Genomic DNA, 19670 nt, shown 5'->3' with positions numbered 1-19670 from the left:
TCACTGTGTGGGGAGGGAGTGGGAACTTTTTTCATGTCGATAAACTTGTAAATAGAGGTCAGATTCATTTTGTGCAGCCGTCTGCGCTGTGCCTCCACATGCCCAAAAGAACAGTGCGTGCAGGCACATGCACGCATGCACGCACGCAAGCACACACGCACGCACATGTGCACACAATCGTTCACTAGACACGATTTCACAAGTCTAGTCACCAACACACATTACCCTAATTTTACGTCCTAACTATTACTCAAAGTATTATTTTTACACCATAGATTTCACTGTGTAGTTTATGAATGGAACACATTGATGGAGTTCCCTGCTGCGTTTCCAATTGCTGCGGATGACAGCGCAGTGTGAAGGCAAACCGCAGCAAATTCAATTTGCAAGAATCCCAACTTCTCTACCCATTCACATCGAGTCTACCGAAGTATTCGAACTGGAAACCTCTACCCCTGAGCCACCGACCACCCCAAAGGTGGCTCAAATGATGAATAAATAATTAACCTTGATATGAAAAGGGCTGCCCTATAGTTTTCCCCCGTACGGTAGAAAGAACTAGAGTTTTGCTTACTCTGTATGGTAGAAAGAACTCTCGCTTGGCACGCAGGTAGTTGGATAGATTCCCGTACTTGCAGTATTCCACTATCACCATCAGTGGTCCTGGAGGAAGACAATTAAATTGTTAGCAAAATGGATACAGTGTCAGTGTTTATTGAGTTGTGCTTGATTGGATTGCCTGGCTCCGTAACGTCTATTGGGTTTGTTGTAATTGTGTTTGTCTGCTCTGCTGGTTTGTCTGTTGGTTAGCTGGGCGCTTTTAAGTTGGAGTGTTTGCTTTTACATTGATAGTTCAGCCGAGCGCATCACTGGGTGTAGGCTGCCCAGCATGGTGGAACTGTACACTCAGAGATGCCTCAGGAAGTCCCTGAGGATCATTAAGGACCCCACACACCCCCAAACAGTTTTTTTCAGGCTGCTGCCCTCGGGGAAGAGGTACCAGAGTATCAAAGCCAATACAAGCAGACTGAAGAACAGTTTTCTCCCCCAGGCTGTAAGACTGCTCAACAAGCTCAACAAGCCTAAATGAACATTGAACATTCCGTGGTATTACGGCCTTGTATACTGATCTGAGTCCTTTAAACCTTTTAAAACTTTTATACTTAGTATTGTTATTTAAATTTACTTTTTACTTATGTGTATTGTGGAGCATCACCCAACGAAAGTTTTTCACAATGCTGTACCTGTGTGACAATAAAACACCTTGAACCTTGAACCTTCAAGAAATAAAATAATCTGCACACCATTTTCTGCTCCAGATATATTTACTTCATCCCTGCTTTTACATTGATGCTTATACAATACTCTACTCACCATTTGCTTTGGTACAAGCGCCCAAGAGGTTGACCACATTCAGATGGTTTCCAATGTGAATGAGGATTTTCAACTCTGACATCAGAGCCTTGTGTTCGCTGGCGCAGGCTCCCTCTGAAACGCAGGTAAAAAACAACGTAAGCTCTTTTCACCTATTTACAGTACATATTAAGGTTTTATTATAAACCTTGTATCTCCATATTTTAAATATTTTGTTTCCCTACATGAAGGCCCTACTACTCTACTACAGTGTCCCACGGAAATAGCAAAAAGATAGTACTGAGATTTAAGTGAAAGTGGTTAAGTGTGTCAAGTATTAAAGGAGAATTCCATACTAAAAGGCTTTCTTACCTTTCTTTGTAGTTGTTACGTCCCCACCAAATAGGTCCAGGTGTTATTTTGTGCAAAAGCTCCTTATTGGCTATTTCCCCTACCATAAGCCCTAAATGAATTGCATTGAATGGAATGGGAATTGAATGGGGCTATGGGGTGTTGTGCTAATTCGCTTATTTCCATTGCTCAAAATTATAATTTCTTTGTATATATCCTCTCTTCATAATGTAAATAATATCCCAAGCGGCACACTTTACTACTTCTTTCAATGGAAATAAGCGAACTAGCATAAAACCCCATAGCCCCATTCAATTCCCATTCAATGCAATGCAATTCATTGAGGGCTTATGGTAGGGGAAATAGCCAATAAGGAGTTTTTGCACAAAAAAACACCTGGACATCTTCGGTGGGGACGTAACAACTACAAAGAAAGGTAAGAAAGATAAGAAAGCATTCTAGCATGGAATTCTCCTTTAACAAGAGCTTGTGACTAAATAATAACTACAGTGGTTCACAGGTTATTGTTTTGGACATACAAGGTGTCCGACCGACAGCAAAGATATCCATGGACACATAATACACAGTACCACATACATTTATATAATAATAATAATAATAATAATAATAATATATTTAATGTCACACTGAATCACAACGAGTGCAGCAGAGGAAGGCGCCTTCCTTCCTGAGTCTGCAATGTTTGCAAGTCTGCAAGTTTTTCATGAACACGTTTATTAGGAACTTGGGAGTCAAACCGTGTCAGTTATCGTATGGTATGATTGCAGATTATTGCACGCCTGCACGGGTTGTGTGTTATGTAAGGGATGACTGTCGCACCCGGTCGGTCATTGTTGAGAAATACAAGCTGACAGGGTGATTAGGCGTAGCGGAGGCGCCATAATCACCCTGAAGGGCATACCTGAAGGCCAAACACGACACCACACACACAACTACTACCCAGTGGTGGAAAAGGTACTCGCATGTTTTACTCAATACCGCAATGTAGAACTACTTCGTCACAAGTAAAGGTCCGGAATTCGAAATGTAATTGAGTAAAAGTACAAAAGTATTGGCATCAAAATGTTCGAGGGGGTCCCCAGCTAAATCATAGTTTGGAACCAAATGGACCCTTATGGGTCTGTAAATTAACATTGATTTTACAATATAAATTGGGGGTCCATAAACTAATGCATGTCACACTGGGGGTCCTTGACATGAAAAAGTTTGGGAACCACTGATCTTGAATAGATAACTTAGAAATAGATTCCTAAATTGCAGTATTGAGTGTCTACTTAAGTAAGTAAATTAATGCGAGTACTTTCCCCGAGCACTCTGGGTTTGTTACTTTGTTCTCTCGATTCGAGTGGGAAGGTCATTCCACCACTAGGACAAAACACACAGATAAAAGGCCTGCGCACGCACGCATGCACGCACGCACGCACGCACACACGCACGCTTGCTTGCTTCACTCTTAACCCATTTTAGGCGGGAACCCCTTTTGGTGTTAGCATTACGTTATGCTTTAGCTATTTAAAAATCAAAGACACTTTTAGAATCTGATCTCAGGTCAGAATTGGCTAATAATGAAACTGTCGGGATGTAATAGACATTTTTAGAATCTGATCTCAGGTCAGAATGACTCTTAATATCTCACCCTTCAGCATCTTTACGGCCACTGTGTCGGGGCTGTTGTTCTTGGTGGTGCCACAGATGGAGGCCTCCATGACTTTCCCAAAGGCTCCGTGGCCCAGCACCTTCCCTGATCACGTACAGATAAGGGGAAAGAAATGACCAGGAATGTTCACAAAAGAACAATACTACCCAAAAGGACGAGACGAGGCTATTCACAAAGAATATAGTCACTGTCCTCATGCTGTGTGTCCATATTTCAATTTAGTGTGTTTTTTTGGTAAATTACAATTTAGGCGACGGTCTTAATCCAGAGGGATTTACAGTAATGCATTGAATGCCTAGACATAGTAATCTAGGATCATAAACCAATAACCTATTATCAGTCTAAAGTCTAAACTGTATAATATATATAAAAATATGTAAATTGAAACTACCGGTATACAAATGCCAGGTCAACAAATGAACCATACTGTAAGTAGAGAACATAACCAATTGTGAAAGTGTGTCTGCAGGTTCCTTAGAATTATTGAACCAATGAAAAGTAACAAGAGCTTGTGTCTAAATAAAAACTGCATTGGATTAACTGGAACACATATTTGGGTTATTTAATTATTATTATTATTATTATTTTTTAATCCAACGATTTTGCAACGCATTTTTCCACCCAGTGTCAATTACCTAATGTAATCCTGGGCGCTACACTTCCTCTGCCAAACTGGGGAGGGCAGCGGACTGACCTCATGCTTCCTTCTATGCGCGAGGAGTCCAAGCTGCTTCTTTTCACCCGACAGGGGAGAGTTTCCCCGGGCCGGACGTACCACGTGAAAATGCTCATGTTAAGTGTCGCATATTGAATAGAGCACTGGTTCCCAAACCTTTCTGAATCAGGACCCACTTGAACATGCCAAAAGCATTCTCGGCCCACCCATCTGACCAACCCATTAACGACGGGGAACCCCATTTGGGGTTTTTACCGTTCACGACGGGAACCCATTTTGGGTTGTTGCTACGCACAATGTATAACAATTATTATTATTATTGTTTTTTTTCAGAAAACGTAGACCATGGGTTCACACGGCAGCGCATTTTCAGAGCATGTTCATTGTAAAGCCCAACACACACCGTCTGTGAACGCCGCGTGTCAAAACAGCCGCCTCCGTTATTTTCAATGAACCTATCCCACACCGGCGGCGTCAGACGCACGTTCACGCCTCGCCTGACGCTCCGATACGCAGCTGTTCTATTTTCCAGGCGTTGCCGCATGGCCTCCATCTGGGAATCAGTGGGCGTGGCTGGCCAGCCGTGCGGTAGCGCGCCGCGTCCTGTGTGTGTTGCTGTGCGTCTATGATGAACGGCAATACTGTGCCGCGTCGCTGCGCACCTGCTTCACAGGCGGTGCGTGTTGGGCTTAATGATGATCAATCAATGGCATTATTGTAAAAAGGCTAGTGAACGAGGAAATAGACTGAGGCGCTATTTACACGAGGATGGTGTTCATATAAAACGTCAAAGTCCCGTTACGTTCTCTTTTTTTTTTACCCTTTACACGAGAACGCACACTTGCTATAATGTCGCTAGGTGGCGGTAACGGGCTGCCAAATAGACCAGTCACCCACATACAAGAAGAAGAACCCCTGCGCACGGCTCTGTCTTTCTAGCAAATCTAGAACTTCCTGTCTGAGAGCTAGCAAATTTAAGACATCCGGTTGCTTACAGAATAAAAGTGTTGTTTATTAAATAATTATTACATTACATTATTAGTATTATTATTACATTACAGTTATTGTAAAGACACACATTATGTTTCTGTGTAAAAATAAGTAATTAAATAACACAGAAACGTGTCTTATAGCATCATTAAATTGCTTAATATGTAGTTTTAATGTGCAAATTAAACTTTTTTTCAATACTCTAGAGCAGTGTTTCCCAACCTGTGAGTCGCGGAGCTTTGGTGCTCCGTTTGATGTGTCCAAGCGCTCCGCGTAATTTGACCGAAATCAAGTTATAGTGTTACTTTCTGTCAAATCAGGCGGCACACTAACTCTCCCCCGAAAGCAATATTATAGCTACTGGGCTGCAGGCTTCTTATTGTTGCGTCGTTTTTGTCACATGTCTAAGACGTGCGATAACAACAACACGGAACAATAGACTAACAACCATCGGCCATTGAAATGTTAATGCTTAGATGCATGCAGAAGAGGCTACATTTCGCTCCCTCCAGAAAGACTGGAGCGCGCAGAGCGCAGCCACATGCACGTATAGACAGCAGACACATACAGTCCTACATGTCCCGACCCAAACACGTAAAGTAAACGTGACGTTGTTGTGATTAAACATAATGTGCCACGAAAATTAGCTGTCCATAGATGTCCAAACACGATCGCCTCGTTCGGCCAACAAAATATATCTCCCTCCCTCCACAGAAGTGCAGTGATGCCTGATTTATTCTTCGTCGTACACGTGTTATGCTTGCATGCTGAAAATGGCTGATCTACAAGCTCACAAAGCGTGTGAGCTTGTCGATCAGCTATTTTCAGCACGTGGAAATAAGCAGGCTGTGAGAACTGAGACCCTTCACAATAAAAGCATGCAGCTTTCACAAGTTGGCCCATAATAAAGACAAGGAAAAGGATTAGGTGGCATTTCACATTGCATATGAGCAATCTTTTTAAACTGAGGCACTGTCTCTGTCCTTTTCATTCTCGTTATTTGATGAGTGCTGTCATGAGTGTTTTTATTTTATTACTTTTACGTATATATTTACTTTTAATATAATATATATATATTTTATATATATGTATATTTTATATATGTATGTATATATATATATATATACACACCCCCCCCCCCCCTAGGTGTTCCCCGAGATTTTTAGGCTATGAAAAGTGTTCCCTGGGACAAAAAAGGTTGGGAAACACTGCTCTAGAGGATACTCTTATTTTGAAGAGATGGTCTAACATTTCCTAGCTTAGATTTGCCAAAAAAACAGTGCCGCGCAAGCGGCGCAACACTGCTCTGGGCTGACAGGCAGCCCAGAGCATGCAGGCAAAGCGCGCCACGGGATGGTTATATATTTTATAATACATTAGGCTACATAAACGCTGCTGCCGCGGCTGCCGCCTATCACAAGGCTTTTTATTTACATCATGGTTTTACATTCACCATCGCTGATGAGCAGCACTTGTAGGCGAGGACGGAGGCTTGTTCAGGAACTCCATTATATCATAATGGCTCTGCATCAATGTTATAAACATATGCGCTGTGAGCCAACATGAGCCATGATGTCATAAGTTTTGCGGATTCACCGTTTTGCCCGTTTACACGGAGAAGGGATAAAACGGCGTCCTCAAAGATTTCCACTCTGGGAGGTGGTTTCACTTTGTTGCGTTTTCACCTCCTGAGAACACGGTTCTCGTCTAAATGGACCACGGCAAACGATACTTTATTTTGCCGTTTTCTATGAACACCATCCTCGTGTAAATAGCACCTGAGTGTTGTAGGAGAGCAGGCTGTGTTCCAGCAGGATTGTGGAAATGGAAAAAACTATTTAGGTTCAGTTGTCTAGCGGCTCTCATTAACACGCGCATGCTAGTTAGTCTGCACACACACGCTCGCGCATGCGCGTGCACACACACACACGTGGGAAAGGTACCAACATTTTACTTAAGTAAAAGTATCAATACTGCAATGTAGAAATACTACTTCAAAATTGACTTGAGTACTAAATTATTGGTATCAAAATGTACTTAAATCACCAAAAGTAAAAGTACTCATTGTGCAGAATGTCCTATTTCAAGTTATCAATTGTATAATATATCGTCGTGAGCTTGTGGATCGGCTATTTTTAAATTGTGTGTAAATTGTGTGTTGAAGTGGTCAATGTATGTTATGTAATAAAATCTAAATCTACAAAGTAACTACAGTTTTCAAATAAAGTACAATATTTGGATCCGAGATGTATTGGAGTATAAGTAAAAATATTGGAAATTAAGTTTACTTAAGTACAGTACTCAAGTAAATGCACTTAGTTACTTTCCACCACTGCACACACACACACACACCCCTGTATTCCACCCACCCACTCATCCATCCACTCCTCTCCCACTCCACTCTCTCCCACACACACGGCGGCCCGCGGCTAGTCGGTTCCTCACCCAGACGCAGCCTGTCTCGCGGGACCTCCCACTGAGACGAGTCATACGGTAAGTATTCGCACTGCTCGTCTAGTGGCACCTCCCCCGGGTCCATGATGATAGACAGATAGCCGGTCTTTATGTCGGCTGGGTTCACCTGAAGGCACCAGGACACACACACACACACACACACACACACACACACACACACACACACACACACACACACACACACACACACACACACACACACACACACACACACACTTCGGTTGAGATAAGGACACCAAGAGGGACCACATGCAGACTGCCGCTGCATGCGTGTAGAATGGAGAAGAGACGTTCTATGAATGCACTGGTGTAAAGTACATTTACAGTACTGTACTCCAGCACAACTTGTACCACTACATCTGAGAGGTGTACTTTTACTCCACTACTACTGTAGTTACTTTGTAGATTTGTAGTTTTCAGATTATTACAAGACCACTTTAGCGGCCATTTCTAAATACCTGATCTACAAGCTCACAATGCCCTCCCAACGACTGATTATATTGGGATTTGATTTAATCCCTTAATCCTGAATGACACTTTGTCTAAAGGTTCTGTTGATTTTACTGTATATCTTACATATGATTTAATAGCTGATTGCGGCGATATGACAAATATCTTATGATGCGAAGCCTGCGGAGCTAGTTCAGGCACGCAACTCGTGAGCGCACCGCCTACCTGATCAGGTGACTAGTCTCATGCACTCTTTATATTACCTGATCAGAGCGGCTATTTAAACCTAACTGCCTACCTGCTCATTCCTGGCTTCTCTCCTGTCGTGCGGACGTGCGCCGCTGCTGCTAACCTGCTGCTCATGAAGTTTTTCCAAATCCCACCGCCTCCCCAGCATCCACCTGTATACAGGCTCTGTTTCTAGATCCCACCGCCTCCCCAGCATCCACCTGTATACAGGCTCTGTTTCTAGATCCCCCTGCATGGGGGGGGGGTCTTATTAATTCCCTGTAATTCTACTTGGCTTATAATGTAACTAAAATGTTAATGTTACAGGGAATGAACAGGGACAGAGCCCTGACGCCAATCTATGCTTCATATATCTATGCTCAATTATGCTCAATAAATATATATTCTAAATTCACTCTAAGAGTTGTCTGACTGAAATACATGAGAGAGTACTGCCGTAGCAGACAACCCGCAGCACTCCAGGCTCAAACAAAAGCTGAGGAAGGCCAAACAGGCCGAAACGCGTACATTTTCAGTCTCAGAGGTAACATTATGTTCAGTGGCGTATCCATTTTCTCCCTGGCGATATTATGACTACACACTGATGTCATTATAACTGTGAGAGCGAGAACGGCCTCCGGCGGTGTGATCTGTCATGGCATTACAGCGATAAGCCTTGAATCCATCCACAAATTAACTGACGGATGATGACACTTACAGCCAACTCATTGATATGGTGTAATAATGTAAATCTTTCTCTTGTGTGTCTTTAACCCTGGGGTCTTCAACAGGGGGTGCGGGACCCCTAGGGGGTCCTCGGAGTAACTACAGGGGGTCCCGCCAAATGTTTGTGTGATGGGGAGCGTTAGCCGAAAATAGGAGACAGAGAGCAGACCAAGTACAGAGCCAACGGTCACGTTGACTAAATATTGTGTTTCAAACAAGTCTCATGAAAAGCCACCTACGAAAAGGTTGCAAAACAATTTTATACAATTATCGTATTGCGGGGATTGGCCTGAAAAACATGGAAGACCCCTGAGTTAAAAATGTACAGAGGATTTCACACCAAATGACTTTGCCACGAATATGCGTCGAAACACAATCGATTTTGTAGATCTGCTATTTGGGGCTAATGTCCCCCATCACCCCAGAATATGGATGCTGGCTTTCAAGTGTATAACCACCCCAGCATCCGCATTCTGGGGAAACCTTTGCAGAAAATAGCAGATCTACAAGCTCAAAATGTGTCACGTTCGACATTTGCAGCAAAGATATTTAATGTATAGCTAAAACTGAAACTGCACTAGAGTAGTCTAGACTCTAGAGCCCTGAGGGAAATACTAAATAGTTTGTGTTTTTAAGTTTGTTGTTTGATTACAATTTTACTTGTGACTACTGCACTACTGCATAAGTAGAGTTAGTTTTTAACTAGTTTTATCCATTTAGCACTTTTTCCTTTTCTTATTTAGTTTTAACTTCAGTTTCAGTTGAAAAATAAACCGTTTTCCCCCTTTTAGTTTAGGTTGATTTACACAACAGAAGCAGTGCACGCATGCAGGCAAGGACATCTTTTTTTCTCTGTTGTTCAACTCCACATAGCTGACTTGAATTAATGGAGAGAGAGAAAGTAGTGCGTACAGTAAACATATGTAAATAGACATGCTGTTTACATGACCTCCCTGAGGCTTACTGAGGAGCAGCTTACTGTATCTAATTGACGAGGAAAATAAACAGTAATTGGTGTCTTATTATAATGTATGTCATTAGAACCAGATTGACTCCCACGCTGGGATTATGCTGATCGGTTAAATGCGCGCACGCACGCACGCACGCACGCACACGCACACACACACACACACACACACACACACACACACACACACACACACACACACACACACACACACACACACACACACACACACACACACACACACACACACACACACACACACACACACACACACACACACACACACACACCCTCTTGACGTTGCAGAAGATGAGCAGCAGCAGAGCCCAGAAGAACACGGCGATGACTCCTGTCCCGATGAGAATGACCACCTCCACATTGGCCTTGTCACTGGAACCTGAGAGAGAGAGAGAGAGAGAGTGTGAGAGTGTGAGAGTGAGTGAGTGAGTGAGTGAGTGAGAGAGAGAGAGAGAGAGAGAGAGAGAGAGAGAGAGAGAGAGGAACTGGTTGGAATAACGTTAACGTCCTACCAGGGGAAACTCCCCCCCCATCCCCGTCAGGTGATAATTAGCGGCCTGCTCACTCCTCTCATGCATTATACATTGAAGGAAGCATGAGCTCAGTTCAGGGCTCTCATCAGGTTGGCAGAAGGAGAGTATAGCACCCTGGATTACAGTTCAGGCAGTTGGCATCGGGTGAAAAATGAATTACAAAATCGTGGGATCGTGAGAAAGAAAGAAAGAAAGACACCGAACAAAGACCACATAGACACCAGCCACCGAACGGACACCGTTCAACCAGCGGTGGCCTAAGCCAAGGGTTAGAGGAGCGCCCTTGTTGCCGAAAGGTTGCCAGTTCGATTCCCCGGACGGGCAGGAAAAATCTGGGTCGGAAGTGATTGTCATCACTCACCCAACACTGCTGAAGTGCCCTTGAGCAAGACACTGAACCCCCAACTGCTCCAGTGGAGCTGCTTAGTGGCCAACAGTATAAGACTGTGGTTGTACTGGTCAGCTCCCAGGTTTGAATGTGTGTAATTGAAAGAACTAATGGATTTGGGTAAAGCCCTGTAGTTTCACACAGAAAAACATCCAGCTGTCGACTGGTCTCTCTTGACAGTACTCTATGACAACTGTAGGGGGTGCTGTTCCACAGAGAGACCACCACCACCACCACCATGTGTACATAGGATCCATCACACAGCATTTGAACAGCCGTTTATCTGATCCAGGCATTAATCAGCGCATCGTTTCGCTGAAAGCCATGCATAATCCATCATGGAATAGGAATTAAGTCAGCCAGCCTGTAATGGTTTTATACAGAGACACGTTTCAGGAGCCACCCGGGCCTATACTGTAGGTAATGGACACTACACAGGCCGTTTAACTGTGCGTGCGTGTTTGGGGAACAGTCGGGCCTATACTGTAGGTAATGGACACTACACAGGCCGTTTAACTGTGCGTGCGTGTTTGGGGAACAGTCGGGCCTATACTGTAGGTAATGGACACTAACACAGGCCGTTTAACTGTGCGTGCGTGTTTGCGTGCGTGCATGCATGCGTGCGTGCACGAATTTATTTTTTCGTAAATTTACTTTGTCCCTTTGTCATTCTTTTAAAGATTTGAATCCTGTGTGTGTGTGTGTAAGGCGGACATGTTTACTTTCATGCGTGAGTGCACTCGAGTGCGTAACAGCATGTGATGATGATAGCGACTGAGTGAACTCAGGTGTGAGTTTGCTTGACGTATGAGCATGTATGCATGCGAGTGTGTGCGTCTGTGCGCGCGTGTGTGTACTTGTATTCTATACTTCTGAGGCCCAAGTACAGTAGAATTTGAGATTGTGTGACAGTTTTCCTAGTCCTCACAAGATAAATGGTTGTTTGTAGTGTTATGTCTAAAGTGTTAAAGGTTAAAAATGCCCCTCAATTAAATAAATGGCAATCATAAAATCAGCGTCCTAAAATGTTGATGTCCTTACAAATATAGTAATACACGCACGTGTGTGTGTACAGTATGTGTGTGCGTGCATGCATGTCTCACCTATGACGCGCACAGCGGCGGAGGAGTGCACGCAGCCACGCTGGTTGCAGGCGGTGCACGTGTACACGCCTGCATCCTCCTCACGCACACGCTGGATACTCAACGTCCTGTTGGAGTTCTGCAGCTGGATGCCTGACACACACACACACACACACACACACACACACACACACACACACACACACACACACACACACACACACACACACACACACACACACACACACACACACACACACACACACACACACACACACACACACACACACACACACACACACACACACACACACACAATTATATGTATTTGACCTCAGACCATCCATCTGAATATGTTTTAACATTTAAAATGATTTACATTATTTTCTTTTAAATAGCAGATCGTATAGCTCGTATATGTAGCTCGTATAGCTCGTATATCTGATACCACTTTTCTAAAAACACACAATACAAAGCTGGTAAAAACCAAGATTAAATGTCAGCATCCAGCTATAATCAATGGAAGACTTGCAGTGCAAGCTCCCTTAAGGGCTGCTCTGCACAGCCGGCAGAGTAAAGGGCAGTGACCCAGGCCAGGAATATTACAATAAGATAAATGCTATTAATATGGCCCTGTACACTATTCTATAAATGCTATTAATATGGCCCTGTACACTATGCTATAAATGTTCATCAATTGCGAAAATAGCTGATACAAACTCACAACCTGCCACATTTTGTGATTTTTTTAAGTATAAAAAAGGGGAAAGAAATGGCAGTAAATATCTGCCTTGTGCACATTTTTAATTACGGAGCCTAAAATGCAAACGGAAATGTAATTTTTATTAAATGCCAAAAACAGAATTAAGTTGTTAATCGCAATTATTTGTGTGACAATCGTCAACATAAATATGTAATCGTGTCTGTCTGTCTGTCTGGCTGACGGCCGTCCGTCCGTCCGTCCGTCCGTCCGTCCGTCCATCTGTCTGTATCCGACTGTCATATCTGATCATATCTGGAATCTGTCTGTGTGGGTGGGGACAAATGTCATTGATTATCTTCCCACGTATGCTCAGTGGTGTCTGTGTGCAGACTGGAATGCGCGCGCGCGCGCGTGCGTGCGTGCGTGCGTGCGTGCGTGCGTGCGTGCGTGCGTGCGTGTGTGTGTGTGTGTGTGTGTGTGTGTGTGTGTGTGTGTGTGTGTGTGTGTGTGTGTGTGTGTGTGTGTGTGTGTGTGTGTGTGCGCGCGTGTGTGTGTGTGTGTAGTCAATTAAATATATTCTGGTGCTAAACAGCTGCACTAAGTGATGAAATATTTATACATTCTAAATTATAATTTACAATTGAGGCATTTAGTAGACGCCCTTATCCAGAGAGAGTTACAAGTGCGAGATCGTGCGCAGAGAGAGCAAAATGAATGGTAAATAAATAATCAACCATTCACACACACATTCACAAACCGATGGCGGAGGAACCATGCAAGGCACCAACCTGCACATCAGGCGCAATTAGCAATTAATCAATCTACTCTAGGAGTCTTTCTCAAGGACACTTCGACACCAACTCTGGGGGAGCCCGGGGTCGTAGAGTGGACGCTCTACCAGCCACAACCACTGAACCACCACCGCCCAATACTGCTGCCAGATCTCCTTCAACCCTATAGTGATTGGACGCATGGGGTGTAGTGTAGCAGTAATGCGATTGTCTGTATGACAACTCTCTTGCTCTGCTTCACTCGAACAGCCCACTGCACATGCACCACCAATCTGGTGTCAGCCTCCTCAATCCAGTTCAAGAGGTCTGGGATCTCTTGCTGGGAGCACCTCATCATCACAGACAACAAAGCTGACAATGATGGTAGCATTGCCAAATTTTCCATAGACTTGATGGCACACCATATCCCGAACTAGCAGCTGGAGATTCCGTTTGTTTTCCTCAGACACCCAGAATTTGTCAAGTTGCTGAGGGATAGTCTCTGTTCATGCCTGTCGAGTCCTGTTCTTGAATCTGTGCGCTGCATGCGCACCCCTTCCTTTAGAGACATCTCAATGTAAGAATAGAGTATGATATGGATGAACTCTGGGATGATGTTGACCTCATGATGGTATTGAAGACAGCACCTAAAGTAGGGAATTGTGCTAGTGGCATCTGCCACATTTTCGCCATGAAGTCTAACAAAACATGAGTGGCAAGAGTAGACTACTAGACTTTGGACTCCACTGGGTGAGGTCAAGTTCAGGCTCAATCTCACTGGCAGGTTTTGACTTGTCGACATGAGCTGGAAGGTCACCATCAACCAGGGGAGATGCTGAGAGCACATCATGATTAAGTATCTCCTGGATATTCATGCCCCGCTCCTTAGCAATGTCTATACTCCTGTGTGCCTCGGCCATGTATTTGGACGAAACCAACTTCTACTCCTTCAGAATGGTTGTTGGTGTCTTCTGTGGTTGCTCGTTGAAATGAGGTATCTTCCGCTTTGGTATGGTTGTGCTCAATGTCTTGGTCTTCCCAACTAACATTTCCTGTCTGTATGAAGTTATGTGATCCAGTAGCAAGGAATTCATTAAAAAGTCTGATTCAAGTTCAGCAAGTCACCCCCAAAACAAACACACACTTCAAAAATCCTATCTGCACCCTTGGAACCTCGCAACTGTCTAAATAACATTCTATCAAAATAATTAACATTCTTAACTTTATTAGGTGTAGACTAAACTAAGAAACAAAAAGCATAAGAACAAGTGACCAACCATTTGCTAGCATCAATAGAAATAAAAAGTTGTCAAGTATAAACGTGCTACTTATGGTGAATATAATGAACATACAGTATCTATCTGTCTATCGGCAGTTTATCAACAATGAATATGTGCGAGCGGGTGGGTGAGTATATTTTTGGGTGTCATTTAATGCAGTGTCAGCGTTGGGAATCAAGGTTGAGAATCTCTGATTCATTGTGTGAGGTGTACTATATTTGGCCGGAGTGAAAGAAAGGAAGTAAATCTGACCTGACCTGACATGATGCACGCACGCACGCACACACGCACAAGGCCAGAGGAGGCTGGCTGGGTGGCGCCTGGATAAACACAGCGAACGCTCCTCTAGCAATGGAGACACAGCAGAGCGCTTCACAGAGCCTTGCTGTGCAGTGTGCACGCTGTTCAGACCGCCGGCGTCCAGGCTGTCACAGTCGTGCACTATAGCTTGCACTGCTGAGGGTGTATAGTATTTATATCGCATGCTGTTCCATATCATTAGCATCAGGGTGTGTGTGAAAACAACAATAGAGAATAGAGAGATAGTGATGGAAAGATAGATGAAGAGAGACAGTGAGAGATTGTCTCTCCACAGCGTGTTTCCCACTAAAGTTTTCAACAGTATAGTCGAAGTGCTACAAGGTCAATTAACTGCAGGCCCCAGCCAGCCAGCCAGAGGGAGAGGTGAAGAATGGAAGAACAGACAGACAATATAATTGTCACATACACACACACTCACACTCACACTCACACTCACACTCACACTCACACTCACACACACACTCACACACTCACACACACACACACACACACACACACACACACACACACACACACACACACAACATCTCAGAAGTTGAAGCAGTTTCTAAGGACCCACTTTTAGGCCAGTGCAACAGAGCATGCTCTTGCCTTTTTTAAACCTTACCCATTTTAACCAAATAATACATACATACATATACATACAGTGTGTGTGTGTGTGGGGGGGGGGGAATTACTGGCTTAGAAGGCATTTGTAGAGCGGTCCTCAGTTCTTGGCGTGCGCATGCGTGCATGCGTGCGTGCGTGCGTGCGTGCGTGCGTGTGTGTGTGTGTCAGGCGGTGTGTACCTGACATCTGATGCAGCGGCTGGTTGTCCTTGTACCAGGACAGCTGGGGCAGTGGCCTGCCCTCCACGTCACACTGCATCTTCAGAGACTCTGTCACGTTCACCGTCTGGTTGCTAGGGCTCTGCCTGTACCGAGGAGCCTCCAGAGCTATGGCAGAGAGACACCGAGAGAGAGAGAGTTGTTTGATTGATTTTATTCTGTGATGAAAAAAGAAAGAGCACAATACCACTTCCGAAAACATACACAAAGATATTACAGAGAGAGAGAGAGAGAGAGAGAGAGAGAGAGAGAGAGAGAGAGAGGGGCAGGCAGACAGAGCGAGACAGACAAATATAGAGGGAGAGGTGTGTGTGTGTGTGTGTGTGTGTGAGAGAGAGAGAGAGAGAGGGGGGGAGGGAGAGAGAGATAAGACAACGATAGAGAGAGATAGTGACAGAAAATGCACAAAAGTGTTAATGTTTAATTAACACAGCTCTGTTTACACGTTCATTTTATTGTTTTATCTTGATTGTTTTGTTCCACTTTTGCTTTGGCAATGTAAAGGTTTGTTTTCTCATGCCAATAAAGCTCCTTTGAATTGAATTGAATTGAATTGAGAGTTAGTGATGGAAAGATAGATGGAGAGAGACAGAGAGAGATTGTCCAGAGGTCTCTCCACACTTTTTGGTTTGCCACTAAAGTTTTCATCAGCATCTAGTAGAAGTATTACATGGTCTATTAACGGGCGGCCCCCGCAGGACGGATGGACCAGGGCCACGGGTCGAAGAATTCCATTAAAACAAGCATTTATCCACAGGGCAAACTTCTCAGTGGAAGCCAGGCGACAGAAGGTGAATGAAGTATGAGATGAATGTTTGTGTGAGAATAACAGTCCCAACACACCCCACCTTAACCCCCCAAGCATTTGGCCATTCCTGATTACTTTTCGCTGTGTTGATGTCTGACAAACTCCAACAAACTCCCTCATACATCTAGGGCTGTGTGTGTGTGTGTGTGTGTGTGTGTGTGTGTGTGTGTGTGTGTGTGTGTGTGTGTGTGTGTATGTGTGTGCGCGTGTGTGTGTACTATCTCATCATTGCAGAAAAAGTAGGCTACTGTTTTCTTAGCTTTGTGACAGACCAATGAGATGCAGATTGTATTGTCTGCAAAGGAACTATGTGTCTGTCACAAATAAAAGTTCTGTCTTGCAAGCCCATGTCAACAAGACAGACGTGAGGCGAGTCCTTCTGCAAATTAAATTGACCGAATATTATTTTGCACAACCAAGCAAAGCATAAGATATGATGGTTTGGAGAATAGGCTGGTCTCTCTTTTTATAAGAGATAAGCCATTGCATACAGGTTCTCAAACTTTTTAATTTCAAGGACCCCCATAACTCTGAGAGTAAAACCAAATGGACCCATTTGGAGTCCCATTTGAACGGTATCAGAGTTAAAAGTTATAAAACGGTCCATTTGGTTCCATTTGTACACTCTCAGAGTTACAGACCTGTAAGGAACCATTTGGGTCCATGTGTTACACTCTCAGTTACAGACCTATAATGGGTCCATTTGGAACCCCCTCAAGGAATCATGAGGGGAACCACAAGAATTGGAGCATCCCCAGTTCTGTCACCTCCCTTGAATTACAGTATGTTGTTATTTTTCAGAACAACATGTCATGTTTTAAGAATCAATTGCTATCCCTTTTAGATCAAGTGTACTCTGTTGCAAAGTCAAAGTCATATGATTTGTTGCGTTACCGCAGTGAAATTTGTTCTCTGCATTTGACCCATCTCTTGGAGCAGTGAGCTGCAGCCGTGCCGCGCTCGGGAATCATTTGATTAATAGATTTGACCCCCCAATCCAACCCTTTGATGCTGAGTGCCAAGCAGGGAGGCATTGGGTCCCATTTTTACAGTCTTTGGTATGACCCGGCCGGGGATCGAACCCCGACCTCCCAGTTTCAGGGCGGACACTCTAACCACAAGGCCACTGTCTGTCTGCTGTTTTACATTTCAGTCTAATAAACGAATCAATCGATCAATCCCAGCTGTGCCTCCAGTCTTTTAGTCAGTGCCACCGTTTCAAAGTCATATGGCTGGTCTCACTAACGCCGTATCCATCTTCCCTCTCACTCTCGCAGATACCCTTCTGCCACAAATCACTCCTGACACTTTGCTCCATCCATTCCACCCCCGCACTCTCTTCTTCACCTCTTTTCACCTCTCTTCCTCACACTACTGACCACAAGACCACATTACGTTTTCCGCTATTCGTCGTACCATAAGGCTGCAAAGCTTTTTAATCCGGATTTCACCTCCTCCTCCTCTCTCCTTTGACAGAGATGTATTTGAACACACACTGTTACTCACCTTTGACAGTAATGTATTTAAACAGACACCGTTACTCACCTTTGACAGAGATGTATTTAAACAGACACTGTTACTCACCTTTGACAGAGATGTATTTAAACAGACACTGTTACTCACCTTTGACAGAGATGTATTTAAACAGACACTGTTACTCACCTTTGACAGAGATGTATTTAAACAGACAGTTACTCACCTTTGACAGAGATGTATTTAAACAGACACTGTTACTCACCTTTGACAGAGATGTATTTAAACAGACACTGTTACTCACCTTTGACAGAGATGTATTTAAACAGACACTGTCTGTCTGCGTTCCTCCGGCTCTGTGCCTCACACACATAGTGACCCTCGTCCTGCAGCGTCACAGAGGTCAGGCTGAACTCCAGCACCCAGCTGTTGCTTCGCTCCTGGAAGGAGGCATGCTACCGTTAATACAACAAATCCATTTTACTATCAAAATGCATAGAAACAGTCATCTAGGATCATAATGTAAACTAAGAACCTATCATCCGTCTAACAGTAGAATATCCATACATGTAGAATGCAATAGAATGGCAGATCAAATACGATCTGTCTACATGCTATCTAAATGACATGTTGGAGCCTTTTCATACGGCTGCCAAGGTCGTCGAGGCTAGGACAAGATGGAGCCTGAAGATTGGGAGTGAGTCTGCAACAGAGACATATGCGCTTCCCATGGATTACAATCACCCAAGGACAACTTTGAAAACATGAATAATGACAAAACACATCCATATCTGCTGGGTGAATGAAGTACAACAATGTGCAAAGACAACAGCGAGATCCGTGAGCTGCAGTGCTAGTAAAACGCCATGGTCTCAGAAGGCTACTGTGATAGAAGGATACCAAATGGAAGTTATGGAACACAACCACCTTAGAGTCTATTATCATTGTGTGTATCTCTGCACTCTGCAATCTTTGTCGAGTGACCTCGATACATACTGTAGATATCGATTTATTGGATATTCTGACTTCAATTGTACATACATTTTGTTTGATTGTTGTTACACTTTTTGCTTTGGCAATGTAAATGTATGTTTTCTCATGCCAATAAAGCTCTTTTAATTGAAATAAAAATCACACCTGTGTGAACTGTGAAGCGAGCGGTGCAACTATACATTTATTGTTATAGTTACTGTACTGTACTGTGGTCTGTATACTGTATTGTAGTGCACTGTGCTCTCTACTCTACTGTACTGCCACTTTACTCTGTGCTGTACTCTACTGGCCACTTTAGGTGGTGCAGCTTTCCGTGCTTGGACATACGGACACACATAGCTCCGTAATGGAGCGGAGGCAACGCTCAAAAATGCAATGGGCTCTATGCACGCACGCCATTTTGGAAAGAACTTAGGCCCCTTCCCTACTTCCTTCACAAGTGTTGCATGTTGCATAAAGAGTTTGCGCTCGTAGTAGAGACCTGGACCGGGAATCCTGCCGGGCTGCTCCGCTGATCAGGAGTCAGATAAAAGTGGTAGGTGTGTTTGTTGCGACCGAAGGTCTCAGTTAACATTCAATC

General features: G+C 43.9%; 1 protein-coding gene across 3 annotated transcripts in view; it reads right to left on the bottom strand.

Moving 5' to 3' along the window:
• flt4 (fms related receptor tyrosine kinase 4) overlaps positions 1-19670 on the bottom strand; it is a 141593-nt gene that overhangs the window by 24549 nt on the left and 97374 nt on the right. For all 3 annotated transcript variants that reach the window (XM_083785875.1, XM_083785877.1, XM_083785876.1), the window contains exons 14-21: positions 18402-18537; positions 15778-15924; positions 11937-12068; positions 10185-10291; positions 7494-7629; positions 3362-3466; positions 1375-1488; positions 575-663 (exon numbers count right to left, since the gene is read on the bottom strand). In XM_083785875.1, the coding sequence (XP_083642001.1) occupies positions 575-663; positions 1375-1488; positions 3362-3466; positions 7494-7629; positions 10185-10291; positions 11937-12068; positions 15778-15924; positions 18402-18537 (966 nt within the window). The remainder of the gene's footprint in view (positions 1-574; positions 664-1374; positions 1489-3361; positions 3467-7493; positions 7630-10184; positions 10292-11936; positions 12069-15777; positions 15925-18401; positions 18538-19670) is intronic.

This window comes from Protomyctophum parallelum, assembly GCF_964188405.1.
Source record: "Protomyctophum parallelum genome assembly, chromosome: 16".
NCBI classification, from domain to species: Eukaryota; Metazoa; Chordata; class Actinopteri; order Myctophiformes; family Myctophidae; genus Protomyctophum; species Protomyctophum parallelum.
Note: the sequence above shows the minus strand (reverse complement) of the source record. Positions and strands in the feature narration are given on the sequence as shown.